This window comes from Rhododendron vialii, chromosome 13a (genome assembly GCF_030253575.1).
Source record: "Rhododendron vialii isolate Sample 1 chromosome 13a, ASM3025357v1".
NCBI classification, from domain to species: Eukaryota; Viridiplantae; Streptophyta; class Magnoliopsida; order Ericales; family Ericaceae; genus Rhododendron; species Rhododendron vialii.
The window spans coordinates 25,690,568-25,710,984 of NC_080569.1; the positions used below are offsets into that span (position 1 = coordinate 25,690,568).

A 20,417-nucleotide genomic window follows, 5' to 3' on the forward strand; every position below is an offset into this window, starting at 1 on the left:
GCATGGAGTAGTATGCATATACCATCGTAGGAGTTGGAGTAGGCTCGGTATTGATCAAAAGTGCTACACACACAACACACAACGGTTGTGTAAAACACAACACACAACCAATCTCTAGCCGTCTATTGCTATAATAAATGGTCAGAATTTGCTCAAATTCTTTCTCATAAAAGTTAAACTTTTCTTTGAAAGAGTTTTTATAAAATCTAGACCGTCCAAATACATCTGAACGGTTAGAATTACACACAATCAACACAACGGTTGTGCAAGTAGCATTTTTGTAAAACAAAACTATTGAGAGAACAATCACCAAAAAAAATGGACAATGAATTGCATGATGCCCTCCAAATATTAATGAAATATTTTTCATTCTGCCGTTCAATTTTTTTGATCGTTAACGGAAAAAATTAAGTTGATCATACATTGGTAGAGAAAATTTTATTTACGGAGGTGCTGTAAATATAGTGCTTACTACACTCAATTTTGACCATCCAAAATGGTTTTTAGTTAATGAAGTTTTTTCAAGAAAGAGTTAAACTTTTTCCCGAAAGAAAAAGTACTATATATATCTCCATTGGTAAAGATCAGATGGAATCATATTTGTCTTAAAAAAAAAATTGGACATTCCTTTCTTTTGTGTTGAATATGCTTTGTCCAGATAGATACTCCTAAACCGGGCACTGTAGTTCTGGACTAATCGTGCCCTAAAAACGGACGATGAGACGCACAAGGAAAACCAGTCGCCTCGAGACCACCGCCGTCGATCGAATCAGTGAGCTTCCCGACTCTTTGCTCCTTAACATTCTCTCCCTCTTGGAAGAAATCGAAGACGCCGTCAGAACCCAAGTCTTGTCCAAACGATGGCGATTCCTCTGGACCTTCCTCCCTTCCCTCCTTTTCCGTTATTATGCGACTGATGATCTTTGATTGCAATGGCGAGGATTTAAGAGCTGCAAGGAATAGTGGATTCGTTACCTTTGTCGAAAAAACGCTATTTTCTGGTGACTGCAAGCTCAAGAAATTAGAGGTTGTATTTGAATACGAGCCGCGCTTCGCTTCGAATGGCGATTCGTGGACTCGATTCACAGCAGGAAAGGGCGTGGAGGAGCTTTACCTTCAACTCTGGCCTGCCGACACCAAGTCTGAGTTGCCACAGCTTTGTATGACAACTCATGGGCCCGATTGGATGACGTATGAGTTTTTGGGTGTATTATTTATGAAGGGGTGATAAGATAGTGAGGAGTATTTATTAAAAAGGGAGGACCCACATTGATGTGATATTTATAAATGGTGTATTAAAAAGTAGATGATTTGAATGATGTATTAAAAAAGAGAATAAAATAATATACCGTTTAGATGAAGGATAAATTAAGTGTATAAGGAATGGTGTATAATATAAAAAGCTATCAAATGGCTCATTTGCCTTTGTGCAGTGTTTAATTTGATTATTCATTACATTAAACATATAATTATGAAATCCAACTTTTGATTAATTTTTTTCACAAATAATTAATAATAAATTAGTTAACTAATATAATAATATTAAAAATATTAAAATAATATGCAAAATATTAAAAAATAATTTTTTAAACATACGAGTAATTCGTTTTTTAAATTAGTTAAATACCACCCACATGTTTTCATTTTATAATACTTAGCCCTCTTGAACTATTATCCGGCCACATTTTTTTTGTTCTTTTTTTTTTTTTTTTTCTAGACTGAAGACCGTTACACATGTTTTTGCTGGTATGATCCCCCTGACTGGAAAAGGCATATGGATTTAGGGCCAATGAGGAAATTGAGAGTGCAATCTCTTTCAACAACAATGAAAGAATACCGGAAAAACATAGCAATACAAAAGGAAATTGAAGAACTGAAAGTGGCCAATCAAATAATGCAAGCTAGACAAGAATTACAGAAAAATGTGGGACAATCCAAGTGGAAAGTGTTGTTTTTTTGCTATCGTACAGCAACACATGGAACAAATGAAGAGGGGGGAGTGAGGGTAGATCTGTCAAGAAATGGGGTGTATTAGGCCGGATAAATTATCCACACCTCAAGAGGTGGCTATAATTTATACGCTATCGACGGGATAAACGGAGAAGAGGGATACGTGAATACAGGAGACAAAATCGCATCCAAGCGGCTTCATACCTATCCTGTCAAACCCTAATACGGGTGTATTGCACAATACACCTCTCTTCCACAGCATCCAATCGGGCCCTTGGTTCAAATAATTGCGTTTTTCACATTGTAGGTTTTTTTTTCTTTTTTTGGGGTAAAATTGTGGAGTATTAGAAAACCCAATTACACAAGTTAGTGGCATACCCAAAGCAAATCAAAGAAACATCAAGCAAAGCTTGAAAAAAGAACAACACAAATCAAGACAACATCTAAACAAAAAATTTATATGCTGTAAAAGACTCTAGCAGGGACATTCCACAGGGAGCAAAGAACCATGTTAGGACCTGACTTTTTAACTCCTCTCCAGAAGCTAACACATGCTCGGCATTGGTCTCACTTTGATCTCCAACTGTTAAGCAGTAGCCCCATAACCTTTAAAGATTCTGTTATTCATTTCTCCGCAAACATGGTACAGGAGAGCAGTCAAAGCAACCTTTGATAACAAACAAGAAAACTAAAAACCCTTGTTGACTAGAATCATCCAGTCCATAATTTGGGGCAGTCCATTGAATGGGCAAGTAGGCTTCAAGTCTTTTTGCAAGGATTGCCAAAGTTGAGAAGAGAAAGAACATTTTTTACAGCAGCAGAACATAGCACACACTGGACGTCCATAGCCATACTCCACTTAAGAAGTCTATCCTTAGTAGCAAGCTTCCCCAGATTTGCTAGCCACAGTATGATGGACCAACGAGGTATAAAATGCTTAAACCAAATGATGTTAAACTAGTGAACTTTAGGATGCTGCCTTCGAATTTCATTCCAAGATGACTTGATAGAGAACTTGTTATCAGGTGTGAGATTCCAAATAACTGTGTCCTCTTGAGATTGGTGAGGGATAAAAGTAGGAAGGGTGGCCCTCAAGATGTCCCTAGTCATAGTATTTTGACATCTTGGCCATTGCCAAGAGTGATCAGCAATTATGGTATCAACTTTAAGAGGGCCAATTGGATGTTAGTTATCCAACCATAAAAATGAATTTTTTCCATTTCCCACCACATTAGTTATCCAAGGATGAAATAGGGATCTTAGATTAAACAATTTCCGGATTGTCCAAGAGGCAGAAGCAGGAATAGGGATGTTCCAAAGACAATGATCTTTGATTATGTGCGTGTGAATCCATTTCACCCACAAAGTGTCTGCTTTCAAGGCAATAGCCCATAAGTGCTTGGCCATAACAGCCTTATTCCAATCTTTAAGGACTCAAACCCCAATCCACCTTCATCTTTGGGAGAACAGACATCATTCCATGTCACTTTAGCACCATTAGACTTCATTTGAATTCCAGTCTAAAAAAAAGATCACAACAAAGCTTCAATTTATTAAGGATCTTCTAAGGAAGCATAAAAATGGTGCTCCAATACATTTGGACGCTAAAGAGGATAGATTGAATGAGTTGGGCATGACCTTCATAAGATAAGTTACAGTTGGTATCAGAGTACAACCCTAATCTATATGGTAGGGGCCACCTCTAGAATCTGTTACGAGTACACTGATTGTGCTGTACAAAGCTAAGTGTCATGTCATGACCATCGGGGGAAGGTTGCTAGGCCAAAGAGTGCAACGAGGACGTTGCATCACAAGATGGAGAGATTGTGAGAACCCACTTGTGACATAAGTCCCACATCGGGCAGCCTGCGAAAAGTTGTGAAATATAAGGTAAGGTCCACCAGCTATTGTATAACTTGAGGTTAACCTTTTGAGCCACGTGATTAGGCAAATAATTAGCAGGTCAACTAGAGCGAGTTGTTACAATTATATTCCAAAAACGTTCCAACTGACCATCATACTCCTTGTTAGGCTGGTAGCTACTACTGGCCACATAGGTGACAACAATGAAAACCTTGAATGGAAGTTAGAATCTCACTATTTACCCCAAAAAAAAAAACACGTTAAAATCTAACATTTTCTTCAAAGTGCAGTCTGGGAACTGGATAAGAAACATGTCGAAACTCCCGAACAATTTTCAATTGTAGCCCATGCTTCACTTTTCAGTAAAACGCAATCTACCTACTAGGAGAAAGTAAAACGCAATCTACCTACTAGGAGAAACTTCACTTCAGGAGAAACAGAGGTTGAAGATGGGTAAAAAAAGGTCATTTTTACAACACATACTAATCAAAGAAGTTCAACCCCATCTGCATAGACAAAATGTTGTCGCTAAGAACTGTTGCAAAGCTGCAGAAATAACACAACTGCAGCAAGAAAACATAAATACAGTAACATTTCTACCGCCACAGCCTCTGAACATAATTATGCAATCTTAACATAACTAAGAGAACAGAATCACAGCACGGGGCGAAGCCCTCAGAAAGCTCAATAATTTCTGTGTCAACCTGACAAATTCCTGTGACAAAGAACACGCTGAGCATTTGTCAGAACGCCCTGACTTTCCTATTTTGATGACCATCTTCTCCAGAGTCGCTGCATTCTGCAGCAAGCAGCAAAAACTGCACGAGCTGAAGCCGAAATCCTGCATGATAATCCTTGAAACCCACAATCACAATAGTCTTCAGATGTAGCAACGGCAACAAAATCCTCTTGCGTGAGGTCCAGGGGTCTTCTCCATCAAAGTTGCAGGAATCCAGAAATTTCTTGCAAAATAAAAACTACAGGTGTAAGGTAAGGAAGGTTACTTTGCATTCTTTTCTCATTTTTCATGCACCGAATAACAGAAGAAAAAAATAACTTGTTTGATTGATGGTTGCCGAAACTGGTTTTCACACTGTCGAGGAAAGTGGGCCATTTTCAGGAAACATTAAGATAGGTTTTCAAATTCTTGAAAAGCATTTCTGGCGGACAATAGGAATTACATATGAAATGACAAGTGTTTTTCTTTTCAAACAGTGCTTTTGTATCGATTCATACGAAAAGAGAAATCCTTCAGCAGGATAAAAAAAATTGAACCTGATTTTACAAACAACAAACGGGGGCTACTGATACAACTTATCACAACTACCCTTTACGCAAATAATCAATGCGGCAATGCCAATCAGAGGCGGCTCTACGTTAGTGTGACTGGGTTCACATGGACAATAGGATATGTTGCCAAGGAAACGAGTGCCTTCCAGTGTCCTCTTAGTTTTCTCTCAAGCCCTCTGATCTTTTGGGTGACGGAATGAAGGCAACATTGACACGCCAATTGGAGTGAGACGCATAAAATTAAAGGGGAAAAAAAGGAAAACGTTCTCAATAACAACAAAAAATTCTAGCAAGAACATCTAAGAACACAACTTCAAGATAAATCCATGTCCACCTATCCTTTCCGAATGGTTACAACACAGAGGCCTATGTTGGATTTTATTATGAGTTTAGATCAATTAATCTTTTTTTCAGTCAAACAGAAATTCAATTAGGAGTTTAGATCTATTAATCAATTGGAAAGAAAAGTAACTGTCAAATGGATTACCAAATACACAGATCTTTTAAGGAGGGCAATGATAAAATTTTCTTAGACAACATACCTGCGCGTGGTGGTAATCCGAACTCATGTTTACAACTAATTTCTCAAGATAAGGTGAACCTTGCAGCAGGCTTACTATGCCAGGGATGTCCCATTTCAGGACATGAGAATTCAGTGTCAAAATTTTGCAGCTTGATACCAGAGAAGGCAGACCCTTCAATTCCCCATATGATAGAACCTTAAGAAGTAGAGAAATCAAAGTGGTTACGACGATTTTGACAACATTCCTATGATGCTTTGTATGGAATAAATTGCAAGCAGCTTTTGGCAAGTATAAAATTTGCAAATAAACATTTCAAATGAATATGATTCTATTTCTTGTTTGAGACCCTATTGCACTTAAGTACAGGTAGAGGCACCCTAAGAAACACAGACAAGTCTACCGGACTCAAGTATCGGCATGTGACGAGACACAACACGACACCTGCTAATAAGTGTCAGATACTTGTCTCATTTTTATGTTGTTATTTCTAGTCAAACAAGTTGGGAAGACACAAAGATTCCTTTCTCCAGCGATGGGAGTCATGGTAGGAGGTTATAATGCAATCCTTAAGAGAGGGCCGAGAGGCCAGATTCAAATTTGGGGAGACACTAAGATTCCTTTCCCCAGAGATGGGGACACGTTAGAGTCAAAGTTGCCATGAGTAGTTTATGACTACTTATTAGTGACTCTTGATTAATATCTTCGAGCTATAACTACCGTTAACATGATTTGTGTTTTTATGTCAAATTTGACAAAGTAGTGTTTTACATTTTGTACAAATTCTATAAGATCCACCTAACTCCAACTAGTAACATGTTTACAATGTTCCATGTATCCCCAACATGTCCGTATCCTAATTTTTGGGGAATGGGCGTATCCGTACGTCCTTGAGCCTTAGTTGCTATTCCGTGTCTTTCCTACAGGTTGATGGGCTTAATGCAGAAGCAAGGGTTGGAATCCCTGGTGAGCACAGAGGAATCCTGTGCGATCGTCACCTTTTTCGGATCCTTAAACACTGGCTGGATGCAGGGGACCCAGATACTTTTTACAACCCTCTGAACGATTATGTGATCCTACCCACTTTATTCGAGATTGAAAGGCACCAAGAGAAAGGCTTTCAGGTGACTTCACTAAAGGAGGAATGGGAAATCATAGGGGAAGATCAAGATGACCAAGAAACTGGGGCTGCTGACCGGAAGCCTTTGGTCAGTTCAATCTCTGTTTCTAACGTTGGAGATGAGAAGTCTATGCGGGAAGAGGCGCGGGCCACCGTTATAGTTCACCCTCTGGGTGAGGGTAGGCAGCATGTTGAATTGAATGCTGTGAGTGTGACCGCGAATGTGTAAAAGTCTATATAGGGTTGAAATTGTTGTACAATACTGTGGAAGAGGGGAATACATGCTTGTGTGTGTGTGTGTGTGTGTGTGTGTGTGTGTGTTTATAAGTGTACTTGTTTGTATATACTATATAGCTGTGTATTGTTGTTTGGAGAGGAAAAAGTGTGTAAGGTTGCTTTTACCTTCACACATAATCATTTATTTATATAAGGAGATAGTTCATTACATAATGTAAATAAGCAATGTGGGACTAAACACAATATACTAGTATATGAGTATACTAGTATTCCAACACTCCCCCTCAAGCTGGGAAATAGATATCACACAAACCCAGCTTGTCACATAACATCTCCAACCAGGGTTTAAACAATGACTTGGTGAATATGTCGGCCAATTGAGCACTTGTAGACACGAAAGGAGTTGCTATAACAGCACCAGTCAACTTCTCTCGCACCAGATGACAATCAACTTCGATATGCTTAGTCCGCTCATGAAATACAGGGTTGGATGCAATATGAATTGCTGCTTGGTTATCACAATACAAATTCATAGGCAATTGCACATGGAATCCTATCTCCTCAAGAAAAGATCGCACCCACACAATCTCACATGTGGTGTGAGCCATGGCTCTATATTCTGCCTCTGCACTAGACCGTGCAACCACGGTCTGTTTCTTACTCTTCCAATTAAGATTGCCACCAAGAAAAACACAATATCCAGTGGTTGACCTCCTGTCAGACGGGCCTCCTGCCCAATCAGAATCAGTGAAGGCCTCAATACGCAAATGATCATTAGCTCTATAAAATAGACCACGTCCAGAATGAGACTTGAGATACTTGACAATTCTAAGAACAGCCTCCCAATGTGGCACATGAGGAGCAAACATAAACTGACTCACGATACTCACTGCAAATGAAATATCAGGACGTGTAATAGTGAGATAATTCAGTTTACCAACCAAACGGCGATATTGATCAGGACTAGACATTGCCTCCCCCTGATCAATGCATAGTTTGACATTAGGATCCATAAGGGTATCGACAGGTTTCGTCCCCAACAAACCAGTCTCATCTAAGATATCCAGCACATATTTCCTTTGTGATAAACTAATACCATCTTTAGATCGTGCCACCTCGATACCTAAAAAGTATCGCAATCTACCCAAGTCTTTAGTATGAAATTGACTCTGCAGAAAGACCTTCAACGCATCAATACCTCTCTGGTCATCACCCGTAATAATAATATCATCGACATACACAATCAATAACACTTTGCCTCGAGGAGATGTGAGAGAGAAAACAGAATGATCAGACTGACATTGATGCATACCAAATTTCAAAACTGCATCACTGAACTTTCCAAACCAGGCCCTGGGAGACTGTTTAAGCCCGTAAAGAGCTTTACGAAGACGACATACCTGAGAAAGCTCCCCCTGAGCAATAAACCCAGATGGTTGCTCCATATAAACCTCCTCAAGAAGATCGCCATGTAAAAAAGCATTCTTGACATCCAATTGAAATAAGGGCCAGCCAAGGTTGGCTGCAAGAGAAATAAGGAGACGGATAGAACCAAGCTTTGCAACCGGGGAAAAGGTTTCAGCATAGTCAACACCATAAGTCTGGGTGTAGCCTTTAGCAACAAGGCGAGCTTTGTAACGCTCAACAGACCCATCAGGATGATATTTCACAGTGAATACCCAGCGGCACCCCACAGTGGATTTGCCAAAGGGTAGAGGAACCAACTCCCAAGTCCCATTATCATGGAGTGCAGAGATCTCTTCCTCCATAGCTATCCGCCACTCAGAAATAGACAAGGCCTCCTGAACAGTTTTAGGAACAAAGACAGAGGAAACAGAGGCAGTAAAAGCACGAAGGGTGGGGGACAGATGATCATAAGATACAAATTTAGCAATAGGATGAGAGATAGTACAAGTGCGAATACCTTTACGAAGAGCAATGGGAGGAGAAGGTGGAGCAATAGGGGCCAAAGGAGGTGGAGGCGGATCTCGCAACGGAGGAGAAGACTCAGCGGTAGGCGGAGGGGGTGGTGGTGCAGCTTTGGCACGGCGAACATATACCTGCATCGGGGGGTGCTGCTTTTGAGGTTGCCCGGAAGGAACCAAAATATGCATATACTCAGACGGATCCGCATGAGGCAAATACGGAAAATAGGGTATCAACTCATGAAACGTAACATCAGCACAAACAAACTCGCGATGCAGAGTGGGAGAATAACACTTATAACGTTTTTGAGTCCTAGAGTACCCAAGGAATACACACTTAATAGAGCGAGGATCAAGTTTATCGCGGCCGGGATCCAGGGCATGAACATAACACGTGCACCCAAAAATTTTAAGAGGTAAAGAATATAAAGAACAACTAGGGTGCAAAATACTATAGGGAATCCGGCCCCCAAGAACGCGGGAGGGCATGCGATTCACAAGGTAGCCGGCAGTAAGGACGGCGTCGCCCCAAAAGGATTTGGGAACCGTTCGCTGGATTAAAAGAGCTCGGGCAACCTCTGTCAAATGTCGTATCTTGCGTTCGGCAACCCCATTTTGTTGGGGAGTGCGAGAACACGAAGATTGATGAAGAATACCATGCTCATCAAAAAAGGCAAACAAAACATTATAGAAATATTCACCAGCATTATCCGAACGAAAGATACGAAGAGAAACATCAAATTGAGTCTTTATTTCCATATAAAAAGATTTGAAAATTGAGTACAAGTCTGACCGGTTTTTCATGAGATAAACATAAGTAAGCCTAGAATAGTCATCCACAAAAATAACAAAATACTGAAAACCACCACGTGATGAAACACGCACTGGACCCCAAATATCGGAGTGAACTAAATGAAAAGGACGAGACACTCGACTTTCTACTCTAGGCGGAAAAGAAACACGACGGTGTTTACTGAACTCACAGACTTCACATGGCAAAGACTGAAGACCACGACACGACGGAACTAACTGCTGGAGAGTCTGAAGGGAGGGATGACCAAGACGGCAATGATGTTCATAAGGAGATACGGAAGCCTGAAAAGCAACAGAGGCAGGAGGTGCGCGTTCGCCAGTGTCAAAATAGTATAGACCACCACGCTCAACACCGCCACCAATCTTCTTCCCCGTCTGGAGATCCTGAAATACACAATAACCAGGAAAAAAGGTAACCGAACAATTTAAGGATTGGGTAAGTTTACTAACAGACATAAGACTATGGGGAAAACGAGGAACATGTAAAACAGAGTCTAATGTAAGAGAAGAATGTAAGATAACAGAACCCAAACCAGCAATGTCAGAAGAGGAACCGTCAGCCAAGGCAACACTAGAAGACTTCACAAGAGGACGAGAACCAGAGAGGTGGATGGAGTGACCTGTCATATGATCGGTAGCTCCAGAATCAATAACCCACGGAGTATTAGAGGCCAGGCCAGCAAAGGTGGAGCCTTTCTGAGCGAACGTAGCAGTGGAAGAGGAGGGCGCATAAGGGGACGGCTGGGAAATCAGGCGATGATACTCATCCTCTGGAATAGTAACAACTCGTGGAATGGAGCTGGGCACAGAAACAGAGCCATCATCCTCAGAAACAGTAACCTGATGAGCAGATGGGCGGCCATGAAGAATCCAACAAAAATCAACTGTATGATTAGTACCATGGCAATAGGTGCAGGAACGAGACCCACGACCACGAGCACGACTAAAATCACGACCACGACCACCACTACCAGAATCACGACCATATCCACGGCCAGTAGGGCAGTCGACCATATCCACGGCCAGTAGGGCCACGACTGCCTCCCCCACGGTCAAAACCACGAGAAGAAGTACCACCACGAGGAATCGTGGTAACCAAAGCTGAGCGGGCAGCAGGGGTCAAATCAACACTGGAGTCAGGAACAGAGGCCTGACGGACACGACTGAACACCTCACTGAGAGAAGGTAAATCTCTACCACCCAAAAGATTGGACCGGATAGAATCATATGCTGGCGAAGGTAAACCAAACAGAAAACGAGCTACCTGCAAGCGCTCACGCTGACGCTCCATAACCTGAATGTCTGAAGAAATAGCCTCACAAGTGTTGAGCTCCTCACACACACCACAGAACTTGGCATAATACTCTTCCAAGGATAAGTTGCCAAGGTCAAGAGAAAAGAACTGTTGATGAAGAGCATAAGTCTGGCGGAGATTATCAGCCCCAGAAAACATCTCCTTAACCTTCATCCATACTTTTTTCGCAGTAGATAAGAAAACCAGAGTATTCTTAATATTTTCCTCCATACTATTCCAAAGCTCAACACGAATCTTAGCATCTGCAGGAACCCAAGCACCATATGATGCGGCAGTCGCCGCGGGAGGATCATCAGTAAGATAATGATAGTCGGACTCCCCGACATAATAGACTTCAACAGCCTTAGCCCAAACAGCATAATTTCGACCATTCAATAAGGTAGAGGTAATGGACAACTTGTCACGAGACCGGGAAGAACGACTAACAGCGGAAGTCACAGTACTAGAACTAGAAACAGAGGCAGTGCCGATGAACAGTCGCGTGAACAGTACGATGAACAGTGACGTGAACAGTGCTGCGATGAACAGTGTCGTTTTAGGGTTTTTTTTTTTTTTTTGCGTCAAGATGATAGCGGAGGGTTGATGGTGGCTGGTGGGTAGTGGGTGGCTGTCGTAGTCGGCCGATGGTGGCTGCTATAGTAGGTTTAGGGTTTCAAAGGTGGTTTAAGATTGGGATTGAGAACCCGCTTTGATACCATGTTGTTTGGAGAGGAAAAAGTGTGTAAGGTTGCTTTTACCTTCACACATAATCATTTATTTGTATAAGGAGATAGTTCATTACATAATGTAAATAAGCAATGTGGGACTAAACACAATATACTAGTATATGAGTATACTAGTATTCCAACATGTATGAGCATTCTAGACATATCTTCTTTCCTGTGAGTGTGATGTGTGAACATATAATTGTACAGAGCATTGTCTATAAAAAAGAATCTACTGAAGTAAACAGTATGTTTGGTCTCCGTTTGGAAGGATATGGATTTCAAATGAGGGGATTCAATGTTAAAATGTTACAAAAATCTAAGAAGTTTAGCTACAGGTGGCTTGTGAAACTAGAGTGGAAGATTAAAGTAGACAAGATGCCTGCTATTTCAAAGTTCAATTGTACCAGATAAAGAAGCTTCAAGTTTGAACTAGGTTGTAGAGCATTTGTGTTCCCTTTTTGAGAGAGAGAGAGAGAGAGAGAGAGAGAGAGAGAGAGAGAGAGAGAGAGGCCGTGATCTCTATTCAGGTATGTTGTTTTGATTACCTAGGAAAAGAAACATTTCAGAAACACATAAAAAATGTAGCCGGAAACAATGAGACAATGAGAAGAATATGAAAACATCATTGTTCGGATTTTTTTAATAGGTGTCTAAATAACTCAATAAAAGGGCTACCCAGTGGCCAGTGCACGAGATTCCCGCTCCTGCAGGGTCTTGCGTAGAGTTGGATTGTTGGATTTTTTTAATAGGTGTCTAAACAACTCAATAAAAGGGCTACCCAGTGGCCAGTGCACGAGATTCGCGCTCCTGCAGAGTCTTGCGTAGAGTTGGATGCCCAGAGCACGAGATTCGCGCTCCTGCAGGGTCTGGCATAGAGTTGGATGCCTTACGCCTGCAAGTGGAAAGGCTGTTTCCATGACTTGAACGCACGACCACCAGCTCAAATTGGGGCAACCTAACTGTTGCACTAGACCGCCCTTCGTCTAAACTACTCAACGTTTCAGTATATATCTTAGAACTTCAACATGCTTTAGTGCGTATCGATACATGTTGGTGGAAACATTGGAATTTCATAATTCCACTAATGTGTTCCTTTTTGTCTCCAACGAAACCGAAACGCTTGGCTGTTCTGCAGGAAACAGAACAAAATTTTCCAAGCATTTACTGTAATCCATGTTAACTGCTGCAATTAGCACAAGGGTTACAAATTTTTATGTATCGCAACTAAGAAGCACAATTAACTCGTAGCTCAACTTGAATTCCCTTAATATTTGACAATGGTTAACTCACATATTTATACAAACCTAGTCTCTTTTATAAAGGTAGAAGACATGTACTTGGGCATCTGAATTTTCGCTCTTACATAGCACTGATGTCCAAAACAACTTCATCCATTTCAAAGTTCAGCACTTTCAGCAGATTCACAGGATATCTCAAGTTATTTTACAACCCGAAGAATCATAGGGATAGAAGTAAACTGATATCTGAATATCATTCTATGACAAGTTGATAATTGATGTTAACCAATTTCAAAGAGCAATTTCAGAGAGATTGTTGGATTGTTAAAGCCACAAACCAAAGTAGCTTTTAAAACTACATAAGTTACTTAAATACACAAGAAAAGACAATACGTTGAGAGCATAACTAGATCACTGTACCTTTGCAGATTCTACAGAAACTGTCCTGTCCCATCACCATCGACGCATACGTAGTTAGCCTGCATTGCAAAAGCTATTGTATTAACTGATCAATCAAAACATGGATATAACACATACATCACTGTCTTTCATACAATGCTAGCATTCATTCAAATGCAGCCATGCATCTCGCGCACGTGCATAATGCATTTAGAGCAGTGATGATATTATATTATCTCAATACGGAATGAAACATAATTTACCATTAAAGATGGTAATTGTTGTAAATCTGTGACAGGTGCCCCCTCACTTCCATAACTGCAGGGCAATAAACCGATATCAGAAACTAATCATTTGATTCAGATCTTTCTGTTTAGGGTATTAGCACTCAGTATCTTAAGCATCAACCCCTTCTTTTTTTTTTCTTGTTCTCCTAAGTACAGAAGCCATCATAATTTTACCACTAAGTTGCACGGTTAAGAGAACTTATTTCAAAATGCTTCCAAGACAATATTACCACACGCTATGAGGTGTCTCAAGATTTGTCCCATATACATTGTAGAATTTGACTTGAGGTGGAAGCTTGGCAGAGGAATAGACCTTTCGTGTCTCATTAGCCCATTTCAAGATCCCTAAGTTGAATGGTAAAGAGATATCCACCCCATCATACTTCACCTGGATGGAAAAAAGACGAGATCAGACCAATACAGGTATTGAACACTCCTAGTACTGATCCCAAAACTCAATCCGTAACAAGAGCCAGCAAAATGCTGGTCATGAAAATTCATACAAAAAACAACTAAGAATTTTACGTCATGTATGGTATCCAACGAATGGTTCTACATTCTGGTTCAAATTCCAGAATGTGGGAAACTTACATGCAATAATGTTGATTCCCAGAGATTTGTGTAAAAAAATAAATCAGACATCTTCATTTGGTTCAATATACCTACCAGACTGAAATTAAAACTGACTTTTTCCTGAAAATATATACATACAACAGGAAAAAGGGAATAAAGAAACTACATTTGGTAGAAGTAACACTTGAACCAGGGCCTCACACTTGATAAGGGGTTGCTTATCCAGTAACCACTAGGCCAACCATGCTGTCTTGCTAAAACTGAAACTTCAACAAAGCCAACTAGCACCATGTTCCAACATTCTCAGTGACCTTTTGAACTCCCAATGTGTAGATCATCCATGCAAAAATCAAGTTGGTCAATTATTCTTAAGTGCTGGATGGAATCACATTCAGAAAATGAGCTTCAGAACAACCGTCCATTTTCTTTCAAGACAAACATGATTCCATAAGATGGATACAAATGCCCGATTAAAGCTGATCTTTAGTGTGAAGAATCTACACATTGGAGGTCACAAAACGAACAACTCGTATAGTCGAAGCAGGACCCATGGTGGACCCCGCGGCTGGACAATGTCATTCAGTGCAGGGAGAAGCTGGATGCTAAAAGAATGACATCGTAAAAAAGCACAAAATAGTAATAGTGGTATAACTTTATCAGGCTCCTTTAACATGAGAAAATCATAGCGTACCATGTTAGTTGAAAGAGCTTCCGTGAAAATTGAGATACTTTCTTCCGGGGAATAAGACTCCAGCAAAATATTTGAGTTTCCATCACTATCACAGTTTTGTTTCCAAATTTGAAGAAGGGGACTGTTTTCCCAACAGAAATGAGGACAAGCCATCAATTCATAAAATGACGGGCACTCTAGCAGCTGGAATATCACAGCTCGTAGTTATTAGTCTAAAAGAGATAACAAGAAAAAGTTAACAACAATAATCTTGAACATCGTAAAAGTAAATTCTTCTCTTTTATTTATTAACCACCACAATACAGTACAGAACATTCACGTATTCTGGGCCGCCAATCTGATCTTCTTCTCCACCCTCCGTTGCGGTGCTTTTCGCGGGAGGTGAGGTGGTGATTGGCGTGGGCGTGGGAGCTGTATGGGTTCAGATGAGGGGTTGGATCTCGGGTGGTTTCGTGCAGTGGCGGTTCTACTTTCGGTTGGGCACTACCGGTATGGTCTAATGGTGTCGCGGAGCCCCGTCGGCAGGTGATGGAGGGATTTCCAGATAGGACTGCAAACGAGTCGAGTCGAGCTTCACCATGTTCAAGCTCGGCTTGCAAGTATTCATGTTGGCTCGAGCTCATCACGAGCTGCCAACCTTCAGCTCGAGCTCAGCTCGAAAACATTTTGCTCGGCTCGCTTGAGCTCGAAAAGTTAACTGCTCGAAGTGCTAAGTAAGTGAAAGGGGTGGTCTCCCCTTTTAGAATGGAACTTGCTTGGTCATTTGTTTGAGTAGGCGATGTGGGACTAAGGAGAAGAGTGAGGGTTATGCTTGTGTTTCCTTCTGGAAATTTTCTTCCGTCCCACATCGGAAATTTTGTAGTTCAAGAGGCGTCCCCCCTCCTTATAAATTGATCACAGTGACTTTGAGTTCCACAGCTGGCCAATTTTCCTTGGCTAATATCAAAAGTCTAGGAAATTGATAGAGTTTTGCTATATATATATGCTTAGAAAATAATAATAATTAACATAATAAAATATATTCTGGCTCGCGAGCCGGCTGGAGCCGAGCATCAATTGGCTCGTGCTTAGCTCATTAAGGAAACGAGCCACTAAATTAGGCTCGAGCTTGTTTGTTTATGTTAAGAGTCGAGCTTGAACGAGCCACTATCAAGCCGAGATGCTCGCTGCTCGCGAGCGACTTGGCTCATTTGCAGCCCTAATTCCAAACAGGTTGTTTCTCTTGGGAACAATTGCTCCATGCTTAACGGCGGTTTGGTGTCGGTGGTTTTTGGGCGGCGGTAGAGCTCGTAGAGGCGGCAGCGGCTGTGATAGGGCTAGGCCGCTAGAGTTTCTTTTTTATGTTTTTCGTTTCTATTTTTTGGGTTGGGCTTGTCCTATTAGGTGTGTTTGGGCTTCGGCCTTTTAGGTGTGGGCTTTGTCCCATTGGGTGGTGTTGGAAATTGTCCCATTGGGTGGCGTTCGAAATTGTCCCACATCAGTTAATTATTTCCTCCAAAACTAGTATATGAGCCTGGACGGCCTCTCTACTCATTGCCCATTGGTTTTGAGTTGGATGCTTTAGCATGGTATCAAAGCTAGGTTTTCAAAGGCTTTTCCTCTTTGTTTATGCCAAGTAGAACTTTGTTTCGTTGTGAACTGCGTGTTCCGGATCCTTTGTTGATCTCTTCAAGTGCGAGTCGGGGGTCGCACGTGAGGGGGAGTGTAGGAAATTGTCCCACATCAGTTAATTATCTCCTCCAATACTAGTATATGAGCCTGGGAGGCCTCTCCACTCATTACCAATTGGTTTGAGTTGGATACTTTAACAAGTGTCTTTGGTTGGTTCCATGCCAATCGAGGGATTAGGTTTTGGACTAGGCATAGGATTGTTCTTAGCTTTGTTAGGAATTTGATGCCGTTCTCCTTATCCTATTAGTCTTTGTAACAATTTCAAAGATTAATGAAAAAATTTTGTTTTGCCGTTCAAAAAAAAAAAAAATTGGACACTGTAAGCAGTACATGGACAACAGACAACCAAAGTAGAAGGGATTATGCCATTATGGTGTCAACCAAGCTGAGAGAAGGCCCCTGCTATTGTCAGCAAGGGTAGAAGGACATGGTAGAATGCGGGGCCAAGCAACCCGACTGAATTGGAAAAACATATAAGAATAGCCATTATTTTTCTTGGTAATTTGTGCATTTGACCCCACACATTGAAAATGCCACAAAGAAGAACAAACCAGGTATGTGCCCCAATTGTCAGAAATCTCAAGGGAGGTAATTGCACTTTACCCATCTGTTATTTCACACACACCAGAGGCATATATTAAACAAATAACATGGCACATAGTCATTGTAAGCTGTCAATGTACAAGCTAGGATAAACATTACACTCTGCCAGTCAATGATGACCTAGTGCTTGGAAACACTTGAAATAAGAGAAGTGACAAACTAAAGGACAGGGCAAATTGACTACACAGACTTTTAGGCAGAAACACCATAACCTGCTAGTACTGGAATTGTGAAATCGAATATTGTAAAGTGAAATACACAAGAAAGCTTTATTTCATTGAAGCAAGCACCCTTTAATTTGATCAATTTCCCCCATTTGACATTACTAAGCACCCTTTAATTTGATCAATTTCCCCCATTTGACATTACTATCCTCCTGGAAAATGAGATTAAATCAAGATAAATATCGAACACAACCGAAAGTTGGTTTTGTACAGTCAAAGCTATTAGAGCTTGTCCCACATTCACTAATTATAACCTCCAAAAATTAGTATATAAGCTTGGACATCCTCTCCATTAGTTGCTAATTGGTTTTGAGTTGGAAGCTTTAACATGTCAGAGCTAGAGTTTCAGAGGCTTTTGGACAAGATTCTCTTGATTGATTGCCCCATTGTTTGTCATACGCACCTTGTTCATTATGATCCCAATGTTGAAAGAAGGGAGAAAGGAAAAACTATGTGACTGTGATTGTCAGCATGATTGATCAGAAAGCTGGAAAAATCTTATGATTGTCATTCTATGCTTGGGTTAAATCCGAATGCCACTTCTGAGTTTTGCCACAACTTAAGTTTTGTATTTCTTAAAAAAAAAAAATTATCCATACATAGGAACGAAAACTTATTACGGATGACTCATAAATTAGCAAACGGTGACTAAGCATTTCCTCGCTTCCTTTATAGCAAAGGCATAGCATACCAACAAGAGGGAGGATTAATATTTCCAATCATGCTGATGAGAATTCAGACAACTTAATTAATTTCGAATGTATGCAATAAACATAAGATTTAACAATGGGAAAAAAATGGTGGGAGTCATACCAGTTGATGCATACTCCATTTTGATATGAAGAAGTTTTGCTCCCATCCTTCCACAAATGACATACCATTAACAAAGGTAGAGGTAACATATCCCGGCGCACCTGTCAAAGCACAATAACTCTGTCAGAAGACTCGGAACCCATTGAGATGCAACTTATGCCATCTAAAATTAGGTATTCTACTCATTGCTAGCTAGTAGAATAACAACAACAACAACAACAACAACAGAACCCATGTAGTCCCCAATCATTGGGAGTATGGGCGGGGAAGGATTGGAGACATTGGCTAAAGTGAAATACTAATATCTATAGCAGTGAAATGGAAATTTCCCAATTATTTATCTTCCCCACTCCAGATGTGGAATTTGGGTGCACATTGCAAATGTAGTATGTTAAGGCAACTTAATCATGGAAAACTTAAGATGCCTATAATACTAATAGACATCGGCTCAGCTTCTTAGGCACATGAGGAACCGGCATAACTTAGTCTCGATCGAATGGTCTTCGGCACTTCCATTGAAGTTAAATGTTCCTAACTGGAATATGCATATGCGGGCCTTTTCACCAAATCAAATGACATCATCAATGAAAACCCTAGCTTCTTAAGTAAAAGCACCCAACATGACTGAAACAGATATAGGAGACAACAAATACCAAGTCGGGATCCAAGATATCAATTGCATACAGCCCATCTCTGCCTTCAGGTACCGAAATGTTTGACTTTGGATCCAAAGACACCGTTTTACCTGTCTCACAGAAAAAAGAGCTTCAGCATATACCAAAAGCATTTGTCTTTTCAACCTAAATAAACAAAATAGGAAGAAAAACATGAACATCCAAGCGCATTACACACACACACACACACACACACACACACAAAAACAGCCACATCAATTTAAAGTGTCCAGATTTGGTGAACAACTTTAATGAAAAGATTTATAGGACAAAATGTACAGTATACATCTGCAAAATGTTTTCCAAAAAAGAAAATAAGTTCTGCTAAATTTGCTGCATATATTAGCACACATTCATCTTCCACAAAACAAAATCATCAAGCAGTTCCGGATTTAGTTTTTCTCTATATCCACCAGGGAAACCATGCAGTGGCGTATGGGATAATATATGTGAACCTGATAGAGAAAATAAAAGTTTCCATGCTTCAAAAATGAATCCAACAAACACAATAACTGACATATTATAACAAGAATGCACACTAACTAGTGAAATTACCTTGCATTTATGAATTAAAGCTGCACCATGTAGTATCATAGCAGAGAAAACTCAGCAAAACAAAAGACTAACAAATTAAACTAACTATATGCTTGCTCAGACTTTCATATCGGGCATAACCTTAGTCACATATTCCTTTTGTTATGACTCTTCACTCGTGCTCTCAATCCTCGCTCTCGTGAATTTTAATATTTTAGGGTGTTTTCAAAAGATGCTTTCGCACTCGCACTCCAGCACATCCACCATGTAACTACGGTCATGACAAGTGAATTCATATCAATCATAGTATCAGTGGATTCAGTACCAAAGAAATTGAGAGAATACGAAAACATAATGGTAATGCCACATAAATTCAACCCAAAATCTAAAAATTCCACGTTTATAAAAGAGTACTTATAAAGAGGATGAGCATAAGGAAGTCAGATTTTTTAAAAGGATATGTATACCAATAGAAGGATCAAAGAGGGACCAGAGCTTGGTCCGGCACTTGTAATCGGCGCTGAGAATTCGAACCCATACGCGGTCTTCTCTTCCCTTGTTGTCGACTGCTTTGAGAATGGAACCGGCGATACCGGGCACCAAGAGGACAGGGTCGAGGTCCGGGTCCACGTAGGGCTGTGGCTTCTTCCTGATGAGTTTCAACCATAGCTCCACCGATTCAACGATGTCCTCCAATAACATCACCATCTCCAAACCCCACCACCACCCAATTCAACAATCCAATTCCAACCCCTCTCTCTCTCTCCCTAAATATTTGCAATTTAGAATGCGGGATGTGTGTGGTGTGTGAATTCTTCGCCGGATTTTGGGGGTAAATTAAATTCAGGGGGATTTAATTAGGGTTTGGAGCCATAATTTTGTCGCAGAAGGGGAAGGTTGGTGGCGGAGGAGGGAAAGCCGTGATGTTTCTCTACCCTGTTAATAAAAGAGAGATGAATGGGTGGGGAC

At 40.7% G+C, this 20,417-nt stretch overlaps 1 protein-coding gene across 1 annotated transcript; it reads right to left on the bottom strand.

Annotated features, from left to right (window-relative positions):
- Positions 1-4,263: 4,263 nt before the first annotated feature.
- Positions 4,264-20,392, bottom strand: LOC131314050 (lecithin-cholesterol acyltransferase-like 4). The gene is made up of 9 exons (XM_058342545.1): positions 19,916-20,392; positions 18,839-18,985; positions 18,241-18,341; positions 14,930-15,112; positions 13,896-14,053; positions 13,642-13,696; positions 13,400-13,458; positions 5,646-5,822; positions 4,264-4,775 (listed from the first exon to the last, which is right to left on the bottom strand). Exons 1-7 carry the CDS (start codon positions 20,154-20,156, stop codon positions 13,411-13,413), a joined length of 933 nt encoding a protein of 310 aa, XP_058198528.1. The 5' UTR covers positions 20,157-20,392; the 3' UTR covers positions 4,264-4,775; positions 5,646-5,822; positions 13,400-13,410.
- Positions 20,393-20,417: the final 25 nt, after the last annotated feature.